We start from the raw sequence: 19,209 nt of genomic DNA, 5'->3' as shown, positions 1-19,209 counted from the left end.
AAAAAAAAATTTAAAAAACTGTCCACACAAAAAAAACTGTTCCTAAACCCCAAGCTACAGCTTATATTCAGTTTACATTTTTGAGCAATACAACTTTTAACATCTCTATGGCCACATTCTGGGCACTAAACACATCTTATATTATCTAACTATCTCTCTATCTATCTACCTCTATATCTATATCTATCTCTCTATCTCTCTATATCTATCTCTCTCTCTATCTCTCTATATCTATATCTATCTCCCTATCTATCTATGTCTCTCTATCTATCTATCTCTATATCTATCTCTATCCATCTCTCTATCTATCTGTCTATCTATTTAATTGGATGTAATTAAACTTAGTCCTCTCTGTGCAGTACTCTCAACAATGAATACATTCCACACATTAACAAAAAGCCTTGTTGGGTGGTTGGTTTTGCTGAGACTCAAAGCTGACTCTCTTCTGTTATAGCTTAGCAGTCGAGCAATGCTGAGTTCCCCTGTGTGCTGATGACTCTTCTGCTCTTGATGTCATACTGGTAGAGGAAGGGGCCGCTGGAGAAGTAGTAGTTACCTGGAATAAGATTGAAGATAAGACAATGGTGCAATCCTGCCTCAAGGTGGCACCACCACCTCATTAATGTGCTGTGCCTGGATGCAGCACAAAGGAATATCAACAAGAAACTGTTTCCAGGGCATCAGGTGATTCTTAATGGTTAGGGTTAGGGTTAGGTTAAAGGTAAGGGTTAGAGTTAGGGCAGTACACACACTTAAAATATTGAGATATAAAAATAAACTAACCAGACATTACAAAGGCAGCATCCACTCTTGATCCAATTCCTGGAAAGCGACTTGAAATTGTACTCTGGTACGCCATTCTTCTTGTTCTTTCATTGAAACTATACAAACAGAAAGAGAGTCTCTCATCTACAATGCCCATTGGATTTCAATGTCTACCCTTATTTTACACCCTAATCAGAGGCCACTGGCTAAATGTAATGGGGTGTGGATCTTCTCAGACATATAAGTGCATTGCATTAATTCTATCTGGTGACTGGTGACCAAAAACTGGTCCCTTTTGCTAGAAAAGAGTCTGAAAATATGAAAATATGAAAGAAACACAGTGTTATGTAACTGAGGCAATAAGAAAATAACAACCTGGTGAAGATCAATACAGTAATTAATACAGAACAGTAGTGGGTTATGCATAATAGGCATCATGCGACAAATCGTCTTCACTAGATATTACCTGTAATAGTATTTCCCAACAAAAAACAGAGTTTGTCCCGTCTCCTCGATGTGCACTGCTGCATCAATCTGTGTGACCGTCCGTGGAAACCCCAGCAAACCAATGCCATATTTGAAAACATTAAACCCATTTTCAAAGACCACCCAGAATTGAGATCCTGTGTAGATAACAAAAACGGTTCAGCACTTTAAAATGATTTTTATTCTTATATTTTTCTTTTTGTTATTTACTGTGTCTCCAACTTTCCAACTTTCTGTTACATAAGAACCTTGAAGGTGGAACAGCCAAGGCATTCAAATCTATGTCTTTCTCATTTCTACTACAACATTCAGAGGGTCTTCATTGTTTTGCTGTTCAATTTTTATTGTTTTATTTCTCACTTTGACACCCATGTGAAGCCCACAATTGATGTAGCCTACTTCCTCTAATACTTCCTGCATTACAGGTTAAATTGGCTCTCTTGGCTCTCCCGGACCCTCAAAAGCAGCAGGGAATGTTGCTCCATGGGAGCTCTAAACCTGTAACGCATGAAGTGAACACAAGATCTTGGACTCACCTTTAAATGCCAGTAGAGTATTTCCCCCATCTAATTCATAAGCAGCATCGATGTCTGAGGGAAGTTGTGGCCAGTTGGCCTTGATTGACTCTTCAGTCACATCACTGCGGCTTTTTCTCCAGAAGTCGCTAAAAAGTTTGAACAACTGCTTTATATATAGTACTGATATATACTCTGTGTGTGTGTGTGTGTGTGTGTGTGTGTGTGTGTGTGTGTGTGTGTATAAACCTTTTCAACTTTTTATTTTTGTACACTGCAGCTTTATCTCCTTTTTAATCTCTCTCTCTCTCTCTCTCTCTCTCTCTCTCTCTCTCTCTCTCTCTCTATCTCTCTATATATATATATATATATATATATATATATATATGAATAAAATATGTATATTAATTACATACAAGCTTACATTACCAAATATTGGTGAGTAATATGAACAGGGCCTTTCTTTAAATGTTGCTCCACCAGTAACGATACATGTAAATGCAATAAAAGGGCAATCCAGCATTTACCTGCCCTTGAAGATAAGCAGATCCCCCTTCAGTGAAGCAACAGCATCCAGAGTGAGGTTGGGATCGCAGTGGTTCGGCTCAGAGGGTGAAGACTGAGGTTCAGGCACGGCCTTCTGAGGGGGCTTGGTTGTTGGTTGGGGTGGAATAACTGTACGTTTCCCTGGGAATTCAAGCATCAAAGATCCATCATTGACTTCTGCTGCAGCTTGCTATTTTCCATTGCTAACTAGAGTCACACTATCCTTTATCTGCAGCCATTACCGTACCTCACTCAGACAACATTGTCATAGCAAAAGCACTCTGCCTTGTGAAAGATAGTGGATTTCCACGTACTAGATTTCTACCATGTACCATGTGGGATCACTGGTACTACCCCTACCGTGAGAACATCGAAAGAGCCCGGGACTGGTATTCTGTGAGCTTAACTTCAAGGGTTTCCCACCGTCATTGCATGCAACTTTACCAGTGTGCCCAAGTCAAATATGTGGGCGAGTGTCAACTGGAATTTAAAGTTATTTATTTGTCTTTAAAATGAAACAATGTAATATAAGGCAGGTTCTTTAGCTTATATATATGCATATGTACCATACAAAGCTTGGATTCCATTCACATCATCAGTTGGGAGTTTATATCTTTCTGTAGGAACATAGCTATAGGTGGGGAACATCAACGCCGATGGATTTGTGGAGTGATCTAGTCCCAGCGCGTGTCCAAATTCATGGGCAGCAACAAGGAACAAGTTGATACCTAAAGCAGAACAAAATGATTCAGTAATTACAGTCAAGTTTATAATGCAGTGCTATATAAACCAGAGCACCCCTGCTGTGTGCCATAAGCCTGAGGAACAAACAGTCTCAATGAGGGAAGAGATTAATTCCCCTTCTCATCTAATCATCGGCCTCTCAGTTTGAGACTCAGGGACCTCGTTCATTAAGTGATTTAAATTCTGTTTTCATCCATTAAAGAACATAGCAAAGACAAATCGGGTTACTTCTCGAAGTCGTTGTCCACGTTTCATCTTCGTCAAAGTGAGCATCTCCACCAATGTCACTCCCAGGTCCGAAGGCGTGAGCCAGTGTTCCAGAGGGACCGTCAAAGGGAAAAAGATCACCGTGACCTGAAAGAATGAACTCAAAACTGCTTATCCCATGAAAACCAAGATGCTTCATACACATACAGTACAGTGTGCCTTATACTTACCCTCATATCTTCAGCTGTGTCCTTTCCATACGTGCACAGTATCAATGCTTGTTTTACATTAAGTGTCTCTAATTACTGTGTATTTACATAGTAGCTGCTTTGTAAATACAGTACATATGTACTTACACACTTGCCATGTTATTATGCATAGTTACAATGTAAGCATAGTTACAATATGTAAGTACACAATTGTATCAGAAAAGGGTTAGGGTTAGGGCTGGGGTTATCTCGTGCAAAAAGATTTACACATTAAGTACATTGTAACTATGCATAATAACATTGCAAGTATGTGTAATTATACATGTATTTACTAAGTAACTACTATGTAAACACACAGTAGTTAGATACACAATGTAAAGTGTTACCAGATCTAATGCATACTGTTCCACTAGTACTGATCCAGCGTTTGCAATGGAATTCTACTATGGAACTTACTTTTAGTTCCAAAAGAGATCATGATGTCAGCCGTTCCACTGTTGATTTTGGTGAAGGTGAGAGGAGAGACGTCACTCCAGACTTTGAAAGCCTTTGCAATGGTTTGATCCACATCTGCTACCGTCAGATCGGGAGTGTAGTTTACAATTCTATCAGCAAAGGAGCAATTATTAAAACAGAAAAAAAAAAAACATTTTATTAACAGTTACATTTCTCTGAATCTAATAGTGAGATAGATCGATAGATAGATCGATCAATAGACAGAGATAGATAGATAGATCGATAGATAGACAGAGATAGATAGATAGATAGATAGAGATAGACAGATAGATAGATAGATAGATAGATAGATAGATAGATAGATAGATAGATAGATAGATAGATTAAACAAACACAACAGGAGTATCTTGATTTGCATATACAGTAAATTACTTAATTTTAAAGATCAATTCTAATAAAAGTTACCTACTCTCAATTAAAAATGCATTTAACTGTTTGGGGAATGTCACCATTTGTGGACAAGAGTAAGTGACTGATTGCAATATTAAAAGAAAACAAACCTGTATGTTATTTTATTAGTTGACCATTTCGAATTCGATGAAAGAAAACTGTATTTTGCAACATCTGGAACCCCACATCTGGGCCTCTTCATGACCTCCATGGTCTCCCTGTCCAGAGTCCCGGTGACATTGAGCTTGAAGAATGACTGCATGCGTTTCAGGGTCTCTGTGACTGGGCCCCTGCTTCGGCTTTTGACGGTGCTTATGGTATAGAAACGGTTTAGGTATCCCTGAGGATTATTAAAAAACGTATATTGTTAACATGTTTCAAAACTTTAAAATGTTATGCATTCAATTTGTTCTGTTTTTAATGTTAAGCAAAATAGGAAGGAATGAATAATGCATCCTCTGAGATTATACCCTGGAGGGATCTGGCTGTATAGACCTCGCTTTAATCATTAAGCCACTAGGTTTCCTCGTTGCTTTAGTTTTTTTTTTTTTTGATAATACCCTGCACGTTAATTGTTAAATTAACTCAAATGCATGAGCTTAATTAGTAGCAGTGAATAAATGGTGTAGGTAAAAGTGAGTCTTAATGCTTTACACCAAGTAATTAAACACTCAGGGTCCCCTTTCTTTTAATCCTCCGCTTGGTATCAATACAGATTGACTGTTAAATTCACGTGAGCACTTGGTATGCTGTCTCCTGCAAAGCGACAAGCACTCAATCAAGAGTTAAGAGAAACTTAGTCAAGCAGACCAACGTTTGCGCTTGTGCTTTCTCGTGATTGTAAAATTTTGAACTTTATGCTCTTTTCTTGCCGTCCCTGTTTTCCCCAGTTTGAAACTATGCAGCTTATTACATTGCCTTACTCTTCATGCTATAGAGTAGATTATTAAAATGTTCAATATGAAAATCCTTTGCTAATAGTTTTATATATAGATATATCATGCGGTGTCATGTTAATATAAGTTTGCTATATGAATCTGAAGTCCACCACTGTACATGATACAGTATGCTCCTCCAATATTTCACGTGTGTAATAAAAACCTTATTGAAAATATAATAATGCATCACATCCTTACAGTTGTAGCACAGTGGCTTCACTGGTACTAGACTGACACTGCACTGCTGCATTTGCTACTGACTGTACAACAGTATTAATCAAGTATAACTCCTTATATTAATAAAGAAAGGCCAAGACAAACCTCTGCAAACTGGAAATCACCCTCATTGTTTTCACTTTTGGGATTGACTGGCACAGCCGCGGGCAGCGCCGTGCACGCTAAAGCGATCAGCACCGAAACCTCCAAACAATTAATCTTCATCTTCATCTTCTTCTGAGTCTGCAGCTTCCCTGCAGGTCTTCTCCTGGCTCTGTGGATTCCTCTCTGGTTTATATAGAGCCGGGCCTGCTTGTTTCACAACACTTGTTGATAAGGTGTGCAATCCAAACAAGGAGGTGAGTCACTGGGAGAAATGTGCCTCCAAATCTCAAACCAAGACGACTCCAGGAACTGTTATAGGAGTAGCATGTTAATTATGAATCACCCTTTTGAATGCAGAAGTCAGGTCATGTTGATGTATTTAAGAAGAGTACTTTATGAGGCAGATAAATGTACACGTACTAGATAGAAGGTTGGAAGGACTAACAGGATAGGTTGTTAAAGTATAGAAATACAGTATGTATCAGTCTCAGTGATATCTAAAATGATTTAGGCTTTCGGGAACATGATTTGATGTTCCGCCGATATGTACACATTCAGGACCCCCTTGAAATGAGATGAATATCTCAATGGTTCTATCCTGGTTAAATAAACACGCCTGAGCTTTGAAATGTACACAAGACAGATCCCCTGGAAAAAAACATTTTCACAGGTTATTGGGTCCTTTGTAGGGGTTCTTAATGTAAAATAATAATTTCAAACCATAATCATGGAAGGTGTTTAGAGATCCTTCTGAAGAGATCAACCGTGAGCCAAGACCACAGGCTCAGCCACCTGGATAGAAATCACCTGGCCACCTCTTGCTTGACCTTCTAGCATGATGGAGGGTTATCAGTTGGTCATCAACATCCTCAAGAATCAAGGGTGCAATTTGGTGGACTTGCAAACCCCGGCTGTGATTCAATTTAGACTCATGCCTCCCTTAAGGTTGATGCTTAAATATAATGGGATATTGAATTGTAGTTTTGGTTCTTTTTAATAAAAATAAAGGTATCCTTGTATTTTTTATTTGGATACACTTACATTGTTTCATGCCAAAAAGAAAACAGCAGAGTTCTCTTTGAAAACCTGAAGCATGCATTTCCTTTAGTAGCACTGACTAACACAGAAGCATCTGTATTCATTACTTCTTTCATTTAAAGTACAGTGGGATAGGATGAGACGAATGCAAAGGCTGTGCCTGCATTAAAACCATGTTTGAGAATAAACTGCATCCAGACGAGGTCTGCTGTGAATAGAATTGAAGAGAAGTGGAATTCACTGGGATCCCATTAAGGCTTAACTCTAACGAGCATAAACAATCAATTTATGAGTCTAAAAAAAAAATTTGTAACAGAAAAAGTCAGGCGTTGGTCAATGTTCCACAGATTCCCCACAAACATAGAAATGTATTGAATTGTTGTAACTAGAGTTTTGCATTGCAATTCTCCTCTCTTAAAGTCACCACTAGATCTAAATAAAGGGTTGCCCCATATTTCTGTGCTGAAGTTTTCCATGTTGAATTTGCCCAGTAATGTTGGAGTTTCCCATGCTTTTCCCAAGCGTATGCTTGGCAATGTGCCATGTTTTACTAATGCTCTGTGATTCATTATGATTACCTGTGCTTTACCATGCTTTCACTGTGCATCACAAAACTTTGATATATATGTTTATACATTCATGCTACACTGCATTCAACTTAAAAGGGTAGCTATTTTTAAAGATGCCATATTTATGCAGAAGCAATAGTATCGTATTGGGAATGTGGGCAAAGGCACTTCATTTCATACTAACATTGCAGTTTCCGGCCCCATCGATCACTGCCTGCAATCTCTCATTATAACATACTGGAGGATTCAGAGCACACTGGCTGGTTAACTATTAGTGCTCCCACTTCATCACAGAGTCCTTAGGGATGGACTAATTCTACAATGAGCAATGAGAACTGAACACCCTAAAACTAGAAGATTAGCTATACAGCCCCAAGCAAAATGCATTAGTGCTGGAGTTAACCTAATAAGAACTATTCTATTTCAAGCAGACCAATGTTTCAGCCACTGACGTCAAACGCTGATTCATTGCTTCTACAATAAGCCTTTAATATATATCAGACAAAACAAAACCACAAACATGTATAAGTTTGGGTTATTATTTCATTTAGCTGTGTGGGTTTATACTGGATTCAAGCTGTACCTCTGTGGAAATGACTTCCTACACTGTTGACATCTACTTGGCCATTTGTGTTTGAAAGATTGAAAGATTTATTTCTGTTCTTATCACTGTTTCCATGAAATCTGAAAAACAGGCTTCCACAAAAAACTCTCACTTAGTTTTGTTGTTGTTGCTGTCTCTTTTTTAAAGAGATTTTCAAGGTCAAAGTGAAGACACCCCCTGTACACACACAGACAAACCCACACACAATGATAAATATTCAGCTAATGAGTCAATAGAAAAACAACCAGCTCACACATACTCATTATTTCTGTGCCTAAACGAATAGCAATTAACCTGACTTTCTGTAACACAAGAACTTAAAATTCAAACTGTACTGCAGGTTTACTATGTTCTATTCACAAATGCATGGGAGTACCTGCACCCTCTTTATTTGTTCCTATTTTGTTTGTATCTGTAACTGCAGCTCTCTGTCTCTGAGTCTCACTCCTGCTGGTAATGGCTTGGATCGTGACGCTACCCTGCCACAGTGCCATATTACAGGCTTTCTCAGGAATCACTGTGACACTGGGAACTGAGCAGAAGGCATATGTTTGAAACACAATCCACAAGATGGAATTAAAGCATGCTGTCCTCATTGCTGGCAGTTAACACTTGTTGGCAGTTAACGTGGGCACATTAGGAACCAGCCGGTGCCCATCTCCAATGCTGAAAAGATACAAAGTCTCTTATTTATTGTGAAATCTCCAGGATACTTTGGTCATGCATAGCTCTAGGCAGGTTTTTTTTTTTTAGGCAGACACACCATTTACATGTAACCCTTTCCTGGTTCCTTTACTAGCTTCCTAATAACATTGCCTCTGCCTAGTCCTTCACACTTCTCCCCTGCTCCCGCTCCCTCCTGCTCCAACTCAACTGCTGCTCTCCACCTGACCCTCACACTTCTGCCCTGCTCCTGCTCCCACTCCCTCCTGCTCCAACTCAACTGCTGCTCTCCACCTGACCCTCACACTTCTGCCCTGCTCCCTCTCCCACTCCCTCCTGCTCCAACTCAACTGCTGCTCTCCACCTGACCCTCACACTTCTGCCCTGCTGCTCCAACTCAACTCTCCCACCTGACCCTCACACTTCTGCTGCTCCCTCTCCCACTCCCTCCTGCTCCAACTCAACTGCTGCTCTCCACCTGACCCTCACACTTCTGCCCTGCTCCCTCTCCCACTCCCTCCTGCTCCAACTCAACTGCTGCTCTCCACCTGACCCTCACACTTCTGCCCTGCTCCCTCTCCCACTCCCTCCTGCTCCAACTCAACTGCTGCTCTCCACCTGACCCTCACACTTCTGCCCTGCTCCCTCTCCCACTCCCTCCTGCTCCAACTCAACTGCTGCTCTCCACCTGACCCTCACACTTCTGCCCTGCTCCCTCTCCCACTCCCTCCTGCTCCAACTCAACTGCTGCTCTCCACCTGACCCTCACACTTCTGCCCTGCTCCCTCTCCCACTCCCTCCTGCTCCAACTCAACTGCTGCTCTCCACCTGACCCTCACACTTCTGCCCTGCTCCCTCTCCCACTCCCTCCTGCTCCAACTCAACTGCTGCTCTCCACCTGACCCTCACACTTCTGCCCTGCTCCCTCTCCCACTCCCTCCTGCTCCAATTCAACTGCTGCTCTCCACCTGACCCTCACACTTCTGCCCTGCTCCCTCTCCCACTCCCTCCTGCTCCAACTCAACTGCTGCTCTCCACCTGACCCTCACACTTTTGCCCTGCTCCCTCTCCCACTCCCTCCTGCTCAGACTCAACTGCTATGTTCTCTGCGTGGAGCGAGGGGGAGGAGACACGGTCAAAGGGCTTTGGGTTTGAAACAGTGCACATTTTATGTAAGATAAGTAACTTATGTGGTGAGAAGATCTAAATGACAGTTCATCTTTTCCTCCTGTGAGCAAGGCTGTCGTTGGGTAAGCAGGAAGCAATGAAAATACCAGCGTTCGCTATTATTGTTAATGAGTCTTTGTACCATTGATCTTTAGCTTCCTTACCAAAGCAAGAACTGTTTCTGTTATGTCTTTGTGGCTGAAGTGGTTCTTTGTTTGAGTCTAATTTCATCACAGATTAATCCTGCTGGATTCCACCTTGACCTTGAAAGAAAATGAAATACCTGCTGTCAGGTTACTGATTAATTTGAGTTCCTGACGGAAAATATATCGCTTCACATCACCCACAAAGAACAGCATCCTCCCTGTCTCTTTCATGTGTACAGCGGCATCGATGTGCTTCACACTCGTTGGAAATCCGAACTCATATATGGACCTTGGAAAGCCTTTAATATTTAACTTGTCCACAACCCAGTATTTAGGACCTGTGAGAAAGCAGAGAAAGGTTGCAATAGGGACACAACAGGATTTAGGAAAGACAGATGAGTTGCCCCCTATCCCATAGTTGTCAGCCAAACATTTGTTGGAATTGAGTGAAAATGCCTATTGGAACAGCTACCAAAACAACTGTGAATTAGTACTTAGTTGTGGGAAAATAATTCACAATATGTGTGTGGAATGTCTTAGCCAAGATTGTGCAAGATGGGATTGGCTGCTCTGTCATGACCCTGGGTATGGGCTAAGAGATTTACAGAACTGGGTACAATGACCCTGGGTATGGGCTAAGAGATTTGCAGAATTGGGTACAATGACCCTGGGCATGGGCTAAGAGATTTACTGAACCGGGTACAATGACCCTGGGTATGGGCTAAGAGATTTACAGAACCGGGTACAATGACCCTGGGTATGGGCTAAGAGATTTGCAGAACTGGGTACAGTGTTCCCCATGTTGGTCTGACCCTGGGTATGGGCTAAGAGATTTACAGAACTGGGTACAATGACCCTGGGCATGGGCTAAGAGATTTACAGAACTGGGTACAATGACCCTGGGCATGGGCTAAGAGATTTGCAGAACCGGGTACAATGACCCTGGGTAAGGGCTAAGAGATTTGCAGAACTGGGTACAGTGTTCCCCATGTTTGCCTGACCCTGGGTATGGGCTAAGAGATTTACAGAACCGGATACAGTGTTCCTCATGTTGGTCTGATCCTGGGTAAGGGCTAATAGATGTTTTGCAGGTCGTACATGGCCAGGTTTCTTCCTTCTGTTCCTGGGTTCCAGAACACACCCATGACAGCGGCAGGATAATTATCTTAGAGACGCGCGTAAAAAGTCTAGACTTAAAGGTATATAAATCAACCTCCACCAAATGTTGGCATTAATACAATACAATTTGAACGTAGTTAATCCTTTTCATGAGCCACTACCCCAAGGCGCTGTGCAATGCACCCATTTTTCCAGTGAATCATTTAAGCGCAATAACTCAATTGGGAACTTGAACTTGGTCTTTTCCAAGTATATATATATATATATATATATATATATATATATATATATATATATATATATATATATATATATATATATATTTGGGACTGTTCACACTGTTTCTTGTGTAAAATGAACACTAGAGCACATATATATTTCAACAGGGCAGGGCCTGTATATTTATTTATGAACAAAACAATCTCTTAACATGAGAAAGTGACACTGTGGACCTGAGTTTTGTGCAATCTATCCATGGCAGGTGCCTGTATATTTGAGTTTTGTGAACAAAACAATCTCTTAACATGAGAAAGTGACACTGTGGACCTGAGTTTTGTGCAATCTATCCATGAGAAACTGACACTGTGGGCCTGAGTCCTGTTGGGTGTTTATTCCAGTCTGAGGGGCAGCAAAAGCCAAAGATTTCCTGCCAACAGCACTTTTCACGGTTGCTATTTTAAAATATTTAATATCGTCTACATTTCTTAAGGAATAAACACAATCAAACTCCTGGCGTTATTTAGATAGACAGTGATATCTGAAAGTTCAGCAGACTGTTGGAAGTGAAGGTATGGATTCTAGTATAGGAATAAAAACATACAGATGTAACTCTCTAAAAGCAGCAAAAAATATTGTATTTTTACATGATGTCTAGTGTACAGCTATATAATTCTTAATGTAAAATCAGGAAGCTCTATAAAAAGTTTCTCTTATATAACTACTTTAAATCTTCTTGTCTCAGCAACCCAGCCAAGTATTTGCCTTCTCAATTCCGGTCACTTTCTTCTGCTTGTAGTCATACTTGCACACTTCTGATCCTGAGAAGAAATAAAGGAATCCTAGAGAAGACAACAGCTTGTCTTATTTTAATATGAAAGAAAAGAACAGGAACAGAAGCATTTTATTTTTGAAGCATGATTTTTTTTTTTACCACAGGAAGTGCTGAGAAAACATTTTAAATAATAAAGATACACTGCTGCGCGTCACAAAACGGTGTGTTACGCAGTGTAATCCAGGTGTGTGAAGTGTAAGAGTGAATGACTTGATAGAGCTAGTTCACTTGCACACTTATTCAAGTGTAGCAACCTTGTAAGATGATAATTATCAGATGTAGCAAAACAAAACCTGCACTTGCCATTTTTCTCCACAGCCGCATCTATTTTGGTGCTTATCCCTGGAAAGTCATCAGTGATGTTTCGGGGATAAAACTCCTCCATGGCTCTGGCAGTTTCATTGTAACTTAAAAAGCATGCAAATAATTTACATTACGTTACTTATAAAAGGTATTTTCAAATGAAGTTAATAGTTCAGGGCTTTCTCTTGCTGCAAGGTGGACATCAATGAACACGAACCCAGCAGTGGGTTAAAGCTCTATCTTGATCAGATTTAGACAACAGGTTTCGGCTTTGTGCACACCCCATGTCACAATAAACTACAAACAATGCAGAAATATTAGAGACCAGTTACTGTGTTCCATGAAGTTACTATAAATCACAAAAATGATGGTACTCAGTGACTTGTAGAAGGAATGTGCCAGTTGACATCTCCACACAGGAACTCCAAAAGATACATCGCAGACACAGTCTGGCTTTCCATGCATGAGTTATAAATAATGTGCAGTGAAGTGCCCTCACCTCCAGTACAAGTCTTTGATGAAGAATAAAGTATTCCCTGCTTCATTTCGATGCACAGCAGCGTCGATTTGCTTCACTTGATGTGAGAATCCCAGGTTGTAGATGGACTTGGGGCTCCCTTTCACTTGAGGACCTTTGATAGTCCAGTACTTCGATCCTAACGGAGCACACAGAAACATCACTTTAGTGTTTTAACTTAGAGACTGGATGGTGCATTTACTTCAGCTGAACAGACACACGGGCTCACTTACCTTTAAAAAGATAAGTGAACTTTCTCCTGGGTAGTGAGTATGCAGCATCGATGTTTGAATAAATTCTTGGCATGAAGTTATTGATGAGTCCTTCTTTTATATCAGGAAGCTGTCCATGTCTAATCCATAGGTATCTATAATAATAATAATAATAATAATAATAAAAAAAAATAATAATAATAATAATAATAATACATACATACATACATAGCCTATTAGTAACATTTACATTTTGTAATTAATGCCTAAAATATAATATTGTACTTTGCATGTCAATTTTTTTTTTTTTTTTACCATTTACGAAGATATCAAAATGCATTAATTCTTTGTCAGCAGCAAAACGGGTGCAAATACACACCTGCGTGTTTAAAATGAACATCTTTGAAAATCCTGTGCTATTCTGACATGTGATTAAATGGTAATGGATTACTGTTATTTTGATACCAAACAGATTGCAAACCCTGTTTATGTACAGTACAGAATGTGGGGTGCATTTGCACCCCATTCCGCCTGCTCTGTGCATGCATATTCTGCAGCTGACAAAGGGTTAACAGAACGAAAACAATTCAAGTTGAACGTAGATATGAATATTGCTTGTAGTATTGCTGTTGTCATGTACCACTGTGTAGTTTGTCATAGATTGGTGACTATTTCAGTGAATAAGGAAATAATATTTCCTCGAATTTATTTTACCTCCACAGCACATTTTGATTATTGTTCCTATTGGAGAATGCTGTTTTTTCATATGTGGGTGTTATTGTGTCTTTGTGAAAGCACTGACTGATAACTATTGTGCACCCCTGAGCAGACAGCTATTTTCAGTAACTGTGTTGCACAATACACTGTGTGAATGAAAGAACAGTGTGCTGATTCACTCTGAAAATACTGATTCACTCTGAAGCAATGAAAACAAAGTCCTTTGCAAGTGCCTTATTAATAGAAGGAAGAAGCAACAGAATCTCTGAATAAAATAAGCGGCAGCAACAAACATTTAAACGTTGCTTTTCTTTTTTTTTTTTTTACCTGTCTTTCAAAAGTAGTACATCCTGGCCCAGTGTAGTCACAGCATCAAAAGACAGATCAGGGTCACATTTTTCCTTCCTCGTTTGTGGAACATCAGAGTTCAGCATCCATGGATAAAATAATGACCTCCTGTCATATCTTGGGAAATAGTATAGTAGATTTCTTCTAGGTCCTAGCGTATGTAATTGCATGTGTTATTACATATTAATTACAATATAAACACACTAACACATGTGTATCAAAAAAACCTAGCAACAGCCAAAATGTAATTAAACGTGCTATTGCAGCGTAACTGCACATCCACAAATGTGTTACGACAATGTAAATGCAGGGTAGTTAGAGACAAAACCAAGAGTTACCAAACATTTCATAATAAAATATTTGCACTTCATGCAAATAAAAGCAAAACCAAATATGATTTCATTACTTATTTAGTTTCTGATAGAAGAGTTTTTTTTATTCTGCAGTCTGTTTATAAGTTTCCTATAATTTGTTTTTGCATTGTGCATTGAACAAAAACCTGTGATTTCAATCAACGAAAGCGGGCTAAATATATAACTGGCTAGTTATTTGGGATCGCAGATTATTTATCTTGTATTCCTACCGTACAGAGCTTGTATTTTAGCAACATCTTCACTGGAGAGGATATTTCCTGCTGTGTTCCGTTTTCTATACGTTGGGTACATCAGCGATCCTTCGTATCTCGAATGACTTAATCCCAGAGCATGACCAAACTCATGTGCAGCGACCAGGTAAAGGTTGAATCCTGAAATGAAAAAAAAAAAAGATTCAGATATATGGTTCTAGTCATATCAATAGGATAAGCTTGAAAATACAGGAGCTTCACTACAGTTCCCCTTGTAATATTGACATGCATTCACCCTAGTAATACCAGCAAGCACTGGGCAGGGGACAAACTGGGCATCTCAGGGGAGTGGAAACATAACAGGTTTCAGTAACACTTTAAAATTCATAATGAACTTTCATGTCTGAATCCCACAGGAATAACACCTGAATATCTTCTGCACTTCCTCGGAGTTCTGAACTCATTCATCTTGAATTCAGCCCAGGTAATCCATGTGGGTTTAATTACCTGTATTGATCCCGTGTTCCCTTGTATCAAATGATATTGCTCACATGTATAAGGCATGCATTCATGCATGAATAACACTTCTCACAATCCCCTGGCGGGCAAGTAAGAGGGTATGAATTAGTGAAACTGAATGAATTAGGGACGGATGGAGGGGAAAAGGGTTAAGTTAAATTGCATTGAGAAAAAAAGGGTTACTATCACAAAACAAAATACCTTGGAACCCAGCTGACCAGGTTTCGTCGTCATCAAAGTGAGTGTCCCCTCCGATTCCTTCCCCGGGACTATAGGCATGAGCCAGAGTACCCCCCGGCCCATCGAAGGGAACAAAGTCTCCGTGAGCTGTCACAGACACAGCAGAACGACAATGGGAAACGGGGGAGCTCTTTGAACAATGCAATACATCATTTCAATTTTTGTTCATTTTGTTTTATGTTGGAATTTGTAGTAACCCTTATCTCAATGTGTAATAAATCAGGCTGCAGTTTGTTAAGACCTCACACAAATTGTTTGTCAATAGATGGCAAACTTGCAAGATGTGCTTTTAAATGAGACCCCCCCCCCCCAGGAGTGGAGAATGGTTTGCTAACAAGGGACAAGCCATGATGGCCCAAACCTTTCTTCTGTTCTTATAGAAGCATACCTGTCAAGACCCCCGTTTTGACCAGGACCCTCCTGTTTTCAGGACCCATCTCCCGGTCAGGACAAATCTCCCTCCCGGAACCCGCTTAACATCGGGACCCACTGTTATGATTCCAACATCAGCGACAGAGTCTTGAGAGACTGCAAGTCTGCCACTTGGGCATACAACATGCATTACAGAACACAGCCACGATGCAACACCATCATCATTAGCAATCAAACAAAATCTCCTGTGTCAACTGCCCTGGGACCCTGACAGGTATGTAGAACACAGTCCTTGATAACACTATGTAACAGAATTTTTGTTCCTGGGTAGTAAGTGTTATTTCCTAATTGCTTATGCCTCAAAAGTATAGAACATGGCTATTATTCCCCACAAACTTTGCTTTTGTGACCAGGACAGTGATATTTCAAAATATCACTATTTCCAATGGGAAAATGGGCAAATGTGTGTCTTTTCGTTCACATAAAGTCAGAAAAAAACAACATATGAATCCAAATTAACATGTATTTATACTAAAGTAATACAAAGATGACTACAAAAGATTTAGAAGTGAGTAGTTTTTCGAGATTTACAATTATACTGTATTTACAAAGTTTGTGAGGAATAATAGCCATTTTCTATACTTTTGAGACATAAGCAATTAGGAAATAACACTTACTACCCAGGAACAAAAAAAAAAAAAATTGTTACGCAGTGTAATCCACCTGATTAGGTACTGAATGTACCCTAAGTTGGGAACACACAAGTTCTTACATAATTGTATCTGAATTACTGACGTTTGTTTCAAAGTGCAACCTTGTTATCAATACATACCGTAGGCGCCGAACTGAACCCTAATGTCTGCATTCTGAGAATATGATCTGACAAACGACAGCGGACTCACAGAACTCCAAACTTTCAGTGCAGAGTCGATGAGATGGTCCACCGTTGAGGCAGGCAAATCATGCGTATAGCTTCCAATGCTGTGAGACAGGAACACAGCAAGAGACTGAGGCAGGCAAGTCATGTGTATAGCTTCCAGTGACCACTGGGTGGGTGAGAGTGATGCTGTCTGTATGTATATTAGATTCTTTAACAGGATCTGATTCCAGTGTTTCAAGATATTTCTGACCTATCGCGAGGTGCTTCTGATCCAACTGCATCCTGACACAGAAAGGGTGTGGGTGCTGTGTGTTACATTGCTGCAGTCTGGTTCTTTTTGTCTTTTTCTTTTTTTGTTGTTATTGGTCTATTATAGAGAAGGTGGAACTTATTAATAAAAGACTTGCTGAATGTATGTGACACAAGGAGCTCCATTCAATGGATCTAAACAGCATCAGATCTAAACACTGCCTGTTAAAATCATTCATCAAACAATGCACTTTAGTCTTGTGTGTGGATTTCTGTCTTTAAAAATGCATCAATCACCAGGAAAAGCCACGTTTAATGAACAGCGGTATTTTATTCTGTCACATTTAGATCAAATGAATGGATCCAAGACTTTGGGACAGTTTGAGATTTTCAACTCACAGCGCAGTGCATTCTGGTACCCTTGATCTGAGCCAGGTACCGCGCACAGGAGTGCATTGGGGTGTGAGCTGAAAAGCCTGAACTGTCCCAAGCTGTCCTTGTGTACATGAGGTCCTATGGTACATTAAGATTTGATATAAAACATTTACAGTTTGTTTAAGCCATGCTTTGTCAAGTCTTTTCCTCTTTGGTAAATGATCTGATGAAGGTAAAGTGTTTTACCTGTAAGAGATGACACTCTTGTGCCACCTGGCTTGTTGACCGCTTGGGCTGTAGTTGTGCACGTCAGGAATCCCACAGCGAGGTGTCTTCATCACTTCAATGGTTTCATTGTCTAAACTCCCTGTCTCGCTGAGTCTGAAAAACCTTTGCATCTCTTTCACCTTCGTTCCGATGGAGTCACTGCTCCTCTTGGGGCGACCAGCTGATTCATCCTCCAGGCTGTAGAATTGCTCAAGGTATTCCTAGAGAAGGATTGACAGTCTCACATACTTCTGACACCTCTACTCTTTTACTCTTTCACTCTTGTGTGCTCATCGTAAATCTGTTATGTTGTCTTTATTTTTGTATTTGTTATCTGGATCTATTTTCGTTGGGCTGAATTTCCTTTTGTATACAATCAATGATATACTGCTGGTAAGCGTTCACTAGTGGAAGAGTAACAGGGTTCTTCAAGTTGCAGATAATGCATAGGGAATCTGTGTAATTCCCCTGAAAGATTCCACCCTTCAAGAAGAGAAATTAACAAGCACTTTAATGCCTTTTACAAATCCCTGCTTATTGTATTTATTATGTAGGCTGTGAAGCTGAGGTAACAACTGAGCTTATGAATTGTGCGCGAGACAAGTTAGGAATGGGATGCGGTGCATGAACAAAACTAATATAGTAGGAACTTACATTTAATATACACCTCCACTGTTTGTTTTCAAACACACTTTCCCTTGACAAAGGTATGTTAACATACTGACAATGTTGAGCAAAAACTTGCAAATGCATTGAGAATCTGTCCAATTTAATAAAAACAAGTAAACAGAAAACAGAAGCATCAGTAGTTTACAAATGTAGTTTTGTTTGCGTTACATGTAAAAGGCTTCCTGGCAGACAGGAGCCTTTGTAAATGTAATTGGTATGGTATGTTAATGACCCCATTTTACAGGAGAGGTAATGAATACACAGCATATCTGTGAACACTTCCCCAATCCAATGAGTTACAATGCACTTACTGTTGCCAAGCTTAGGTCACTTTGGCCAGCATCCTTTGAATCCTCCTTTGTGTTTTCCTGTTTGGTTTTTGACACAGCACTGGAAGAGACGACACACAGCAGGAGGAAAGCAGCACAAGCCCGTACCTGCTGCATCTTTGCCGGTAACATTGAAGGAGTGAATACGTGTCGTTTTCCAATTCCAGCAACTACAGCAGCCCTGCTTATAACTTATCACTTGTAGTGTCATGACTCAGTTCACCTGGAACCATGAAAGACTCAAATAGAAAACATGACATGAAGGCGTGGTGATGTTGGGTCAAGGGGGGAAAAATCCTCTTGGTTATTGTGTGAAACTATTCTGTGTTTGTTTTTGTAACAAACAAAGGTGGATGGTTTAAGCACAATATATATGTTACAAAATCAGATGTCTTGGCATAGCGGAGACTCTAATTGAGAAGAATGCACAGGGACCGTTTTGAAACTCAAAGTGGTAAATACTGGTTATTAGCAAATGTGAAAATGCTTTAAGCTAGATTGGCATGCAAGTTAATAAAACCACAGCTTGACAAGCACAAATGAACTCATTGCAAGGGCAATTTCATCATGTGGGAATGATCTGGGTTGCAGGTGAAATAACGTTGGAAGTTCTAACAAAGCCCACCAAATCGCCAGTTACCGCAGCGGGTAAC

At 40.1% G+C, this 19,209-nt stretch overlaps 2 protein-coding genes across 2 annotated transcripts; both read right to left on the bottom strand.

Annotated features, from left to right (window-relative positions):
- Positions 1 to 246: 246 nt before the first annotated feature.
- On the bottom strand, positions 247 to 5,793 carry LOC121302833 (collagenase 3-like). The gene is made up of 10 exons (XM_041233096.1): positions 5,638 to 5,793; positions 4,489 to 4,718; positions 3,929 to 4,077; positions 3,285 to 3,410; positions 2,879 to 3,040; positions 2,294 to 2,453; positions 1,788 to 1,915; positions 1,232 to 1,388; positions 784 to 881; positions 247 to 556 (listed from the first exon to the last, which is right to left on the bottom strand). Exons 1-10 carry the CDS (start codon positions 5,761 to 5,763, stop codon positions 456 to 458), a joined length of 1,437 nt encoding a protein of 478 aa, XP_041089030.1. The 5' UTR covers positions 5,764 to 5,793; the 3' UTR covers positions 247 to 455.
- A 5,703-nt stretch (positions 5,794 to 11,496) lies between these two features.
- On the bottom strand, positions 11,497 to 18,673 carry LOC121302580 (collagenase 3-like). The gene is made up of 10 exons (XM_041232582.1): positions 18,539 to 18,673; positions 17,538 to 17,779; positions 16,620 to 16,768; positions 15,377 to 15,502; positions 14,675 to 14,836; positions 14,071 to 14,242; positions 13,048 to 13,181; positions 12,797 to 12,953; positions 12,298 to 12,401; positions 11,497 to 12,001 (listed from the first exon to the last, which is right to left on the bottom strand). Exons 1-10 carry the CDS (start codon positions 18,671 to 18,673, stop codon positions 11,901 to 11,903), a joined length of 1,482 nt encoding a protein of 493 aa, XP_041088516.1. The 3' UTR covers positions 11,497 to 11,900.
- Positions 18,674 to 19,209: the final 536 nt, after the last annotated feature.

The sequence above is a fragment of the Polyodon spathula genome, chromosome 30 (genome assembly GCF_017654505.1).
Source record: "Polyodon spathula isolate WHYD16114869_AA chromosome 30, ASM1765450v1, whole genome shotgun sequence".
Lineage (NCBI taxonomy): Eukaryota > Metazoa > Chordata > Actinopteri > Acipenseriformes > Polyodontidae > Polyodon > Polyodon spathula.
Note: the sequence above shows the minus strand (reverse complement) of the source record. Positions and strands in the feature narration are given on the sequence as shown.

What these genes read in the sequence shown, in the direction of transcription:
- LOC121302833 (XM_041233096.1), bottom strand. Translation starts at nt 5,763, where the DNA reads ATGAAGATGAAGATTAATTGTTTGGAGGTTTCGGTGCTGATCGCTTTA. An exon ending in ACTAATAAAATAACATACAG is followed by an intron (nt 4,078 to 4,488) that starts GTTTGTTTTCTT and finishes CTTTGCTGATAG; the next exon opens with AATTGTAAACTACACTCCCG. An exon ending in GATCTCTTTTGGAACTAAAA is followed by an intron (nt 3,411 to 3,928) that starts GTAAGTTCCATA and finishes TCATTCTTTCAG; the next exon opens with GTCACGGTGATCTTTTTCCC.
- LOC121302580 (XM_041232582.1), bottom strand. Translation starts at nt 18,673, where the DNA reads ATGCAGCAGGTACGGGCTTGTGCTGCTTTCCTCCTGCTGTGTGTCGTC. An exon ending in GTACTACTTTTGAAAGACAG is followed by an intron (nt 13,182 to 14,070) that starts GTAAAAAAAAAA and finishes TTATTATTATAG; the next exon opens with ATACCTATGGATTAGACATG. An exon ending in ATCAAAGACTTGTACTGGAG is followed by an intron (nt 12,402 to 12,796) that starts GTGAGGGCACTT and finishes ATGCTTTTTAAG; the next exon opens with TTACAATGAAACTGCCAGAG.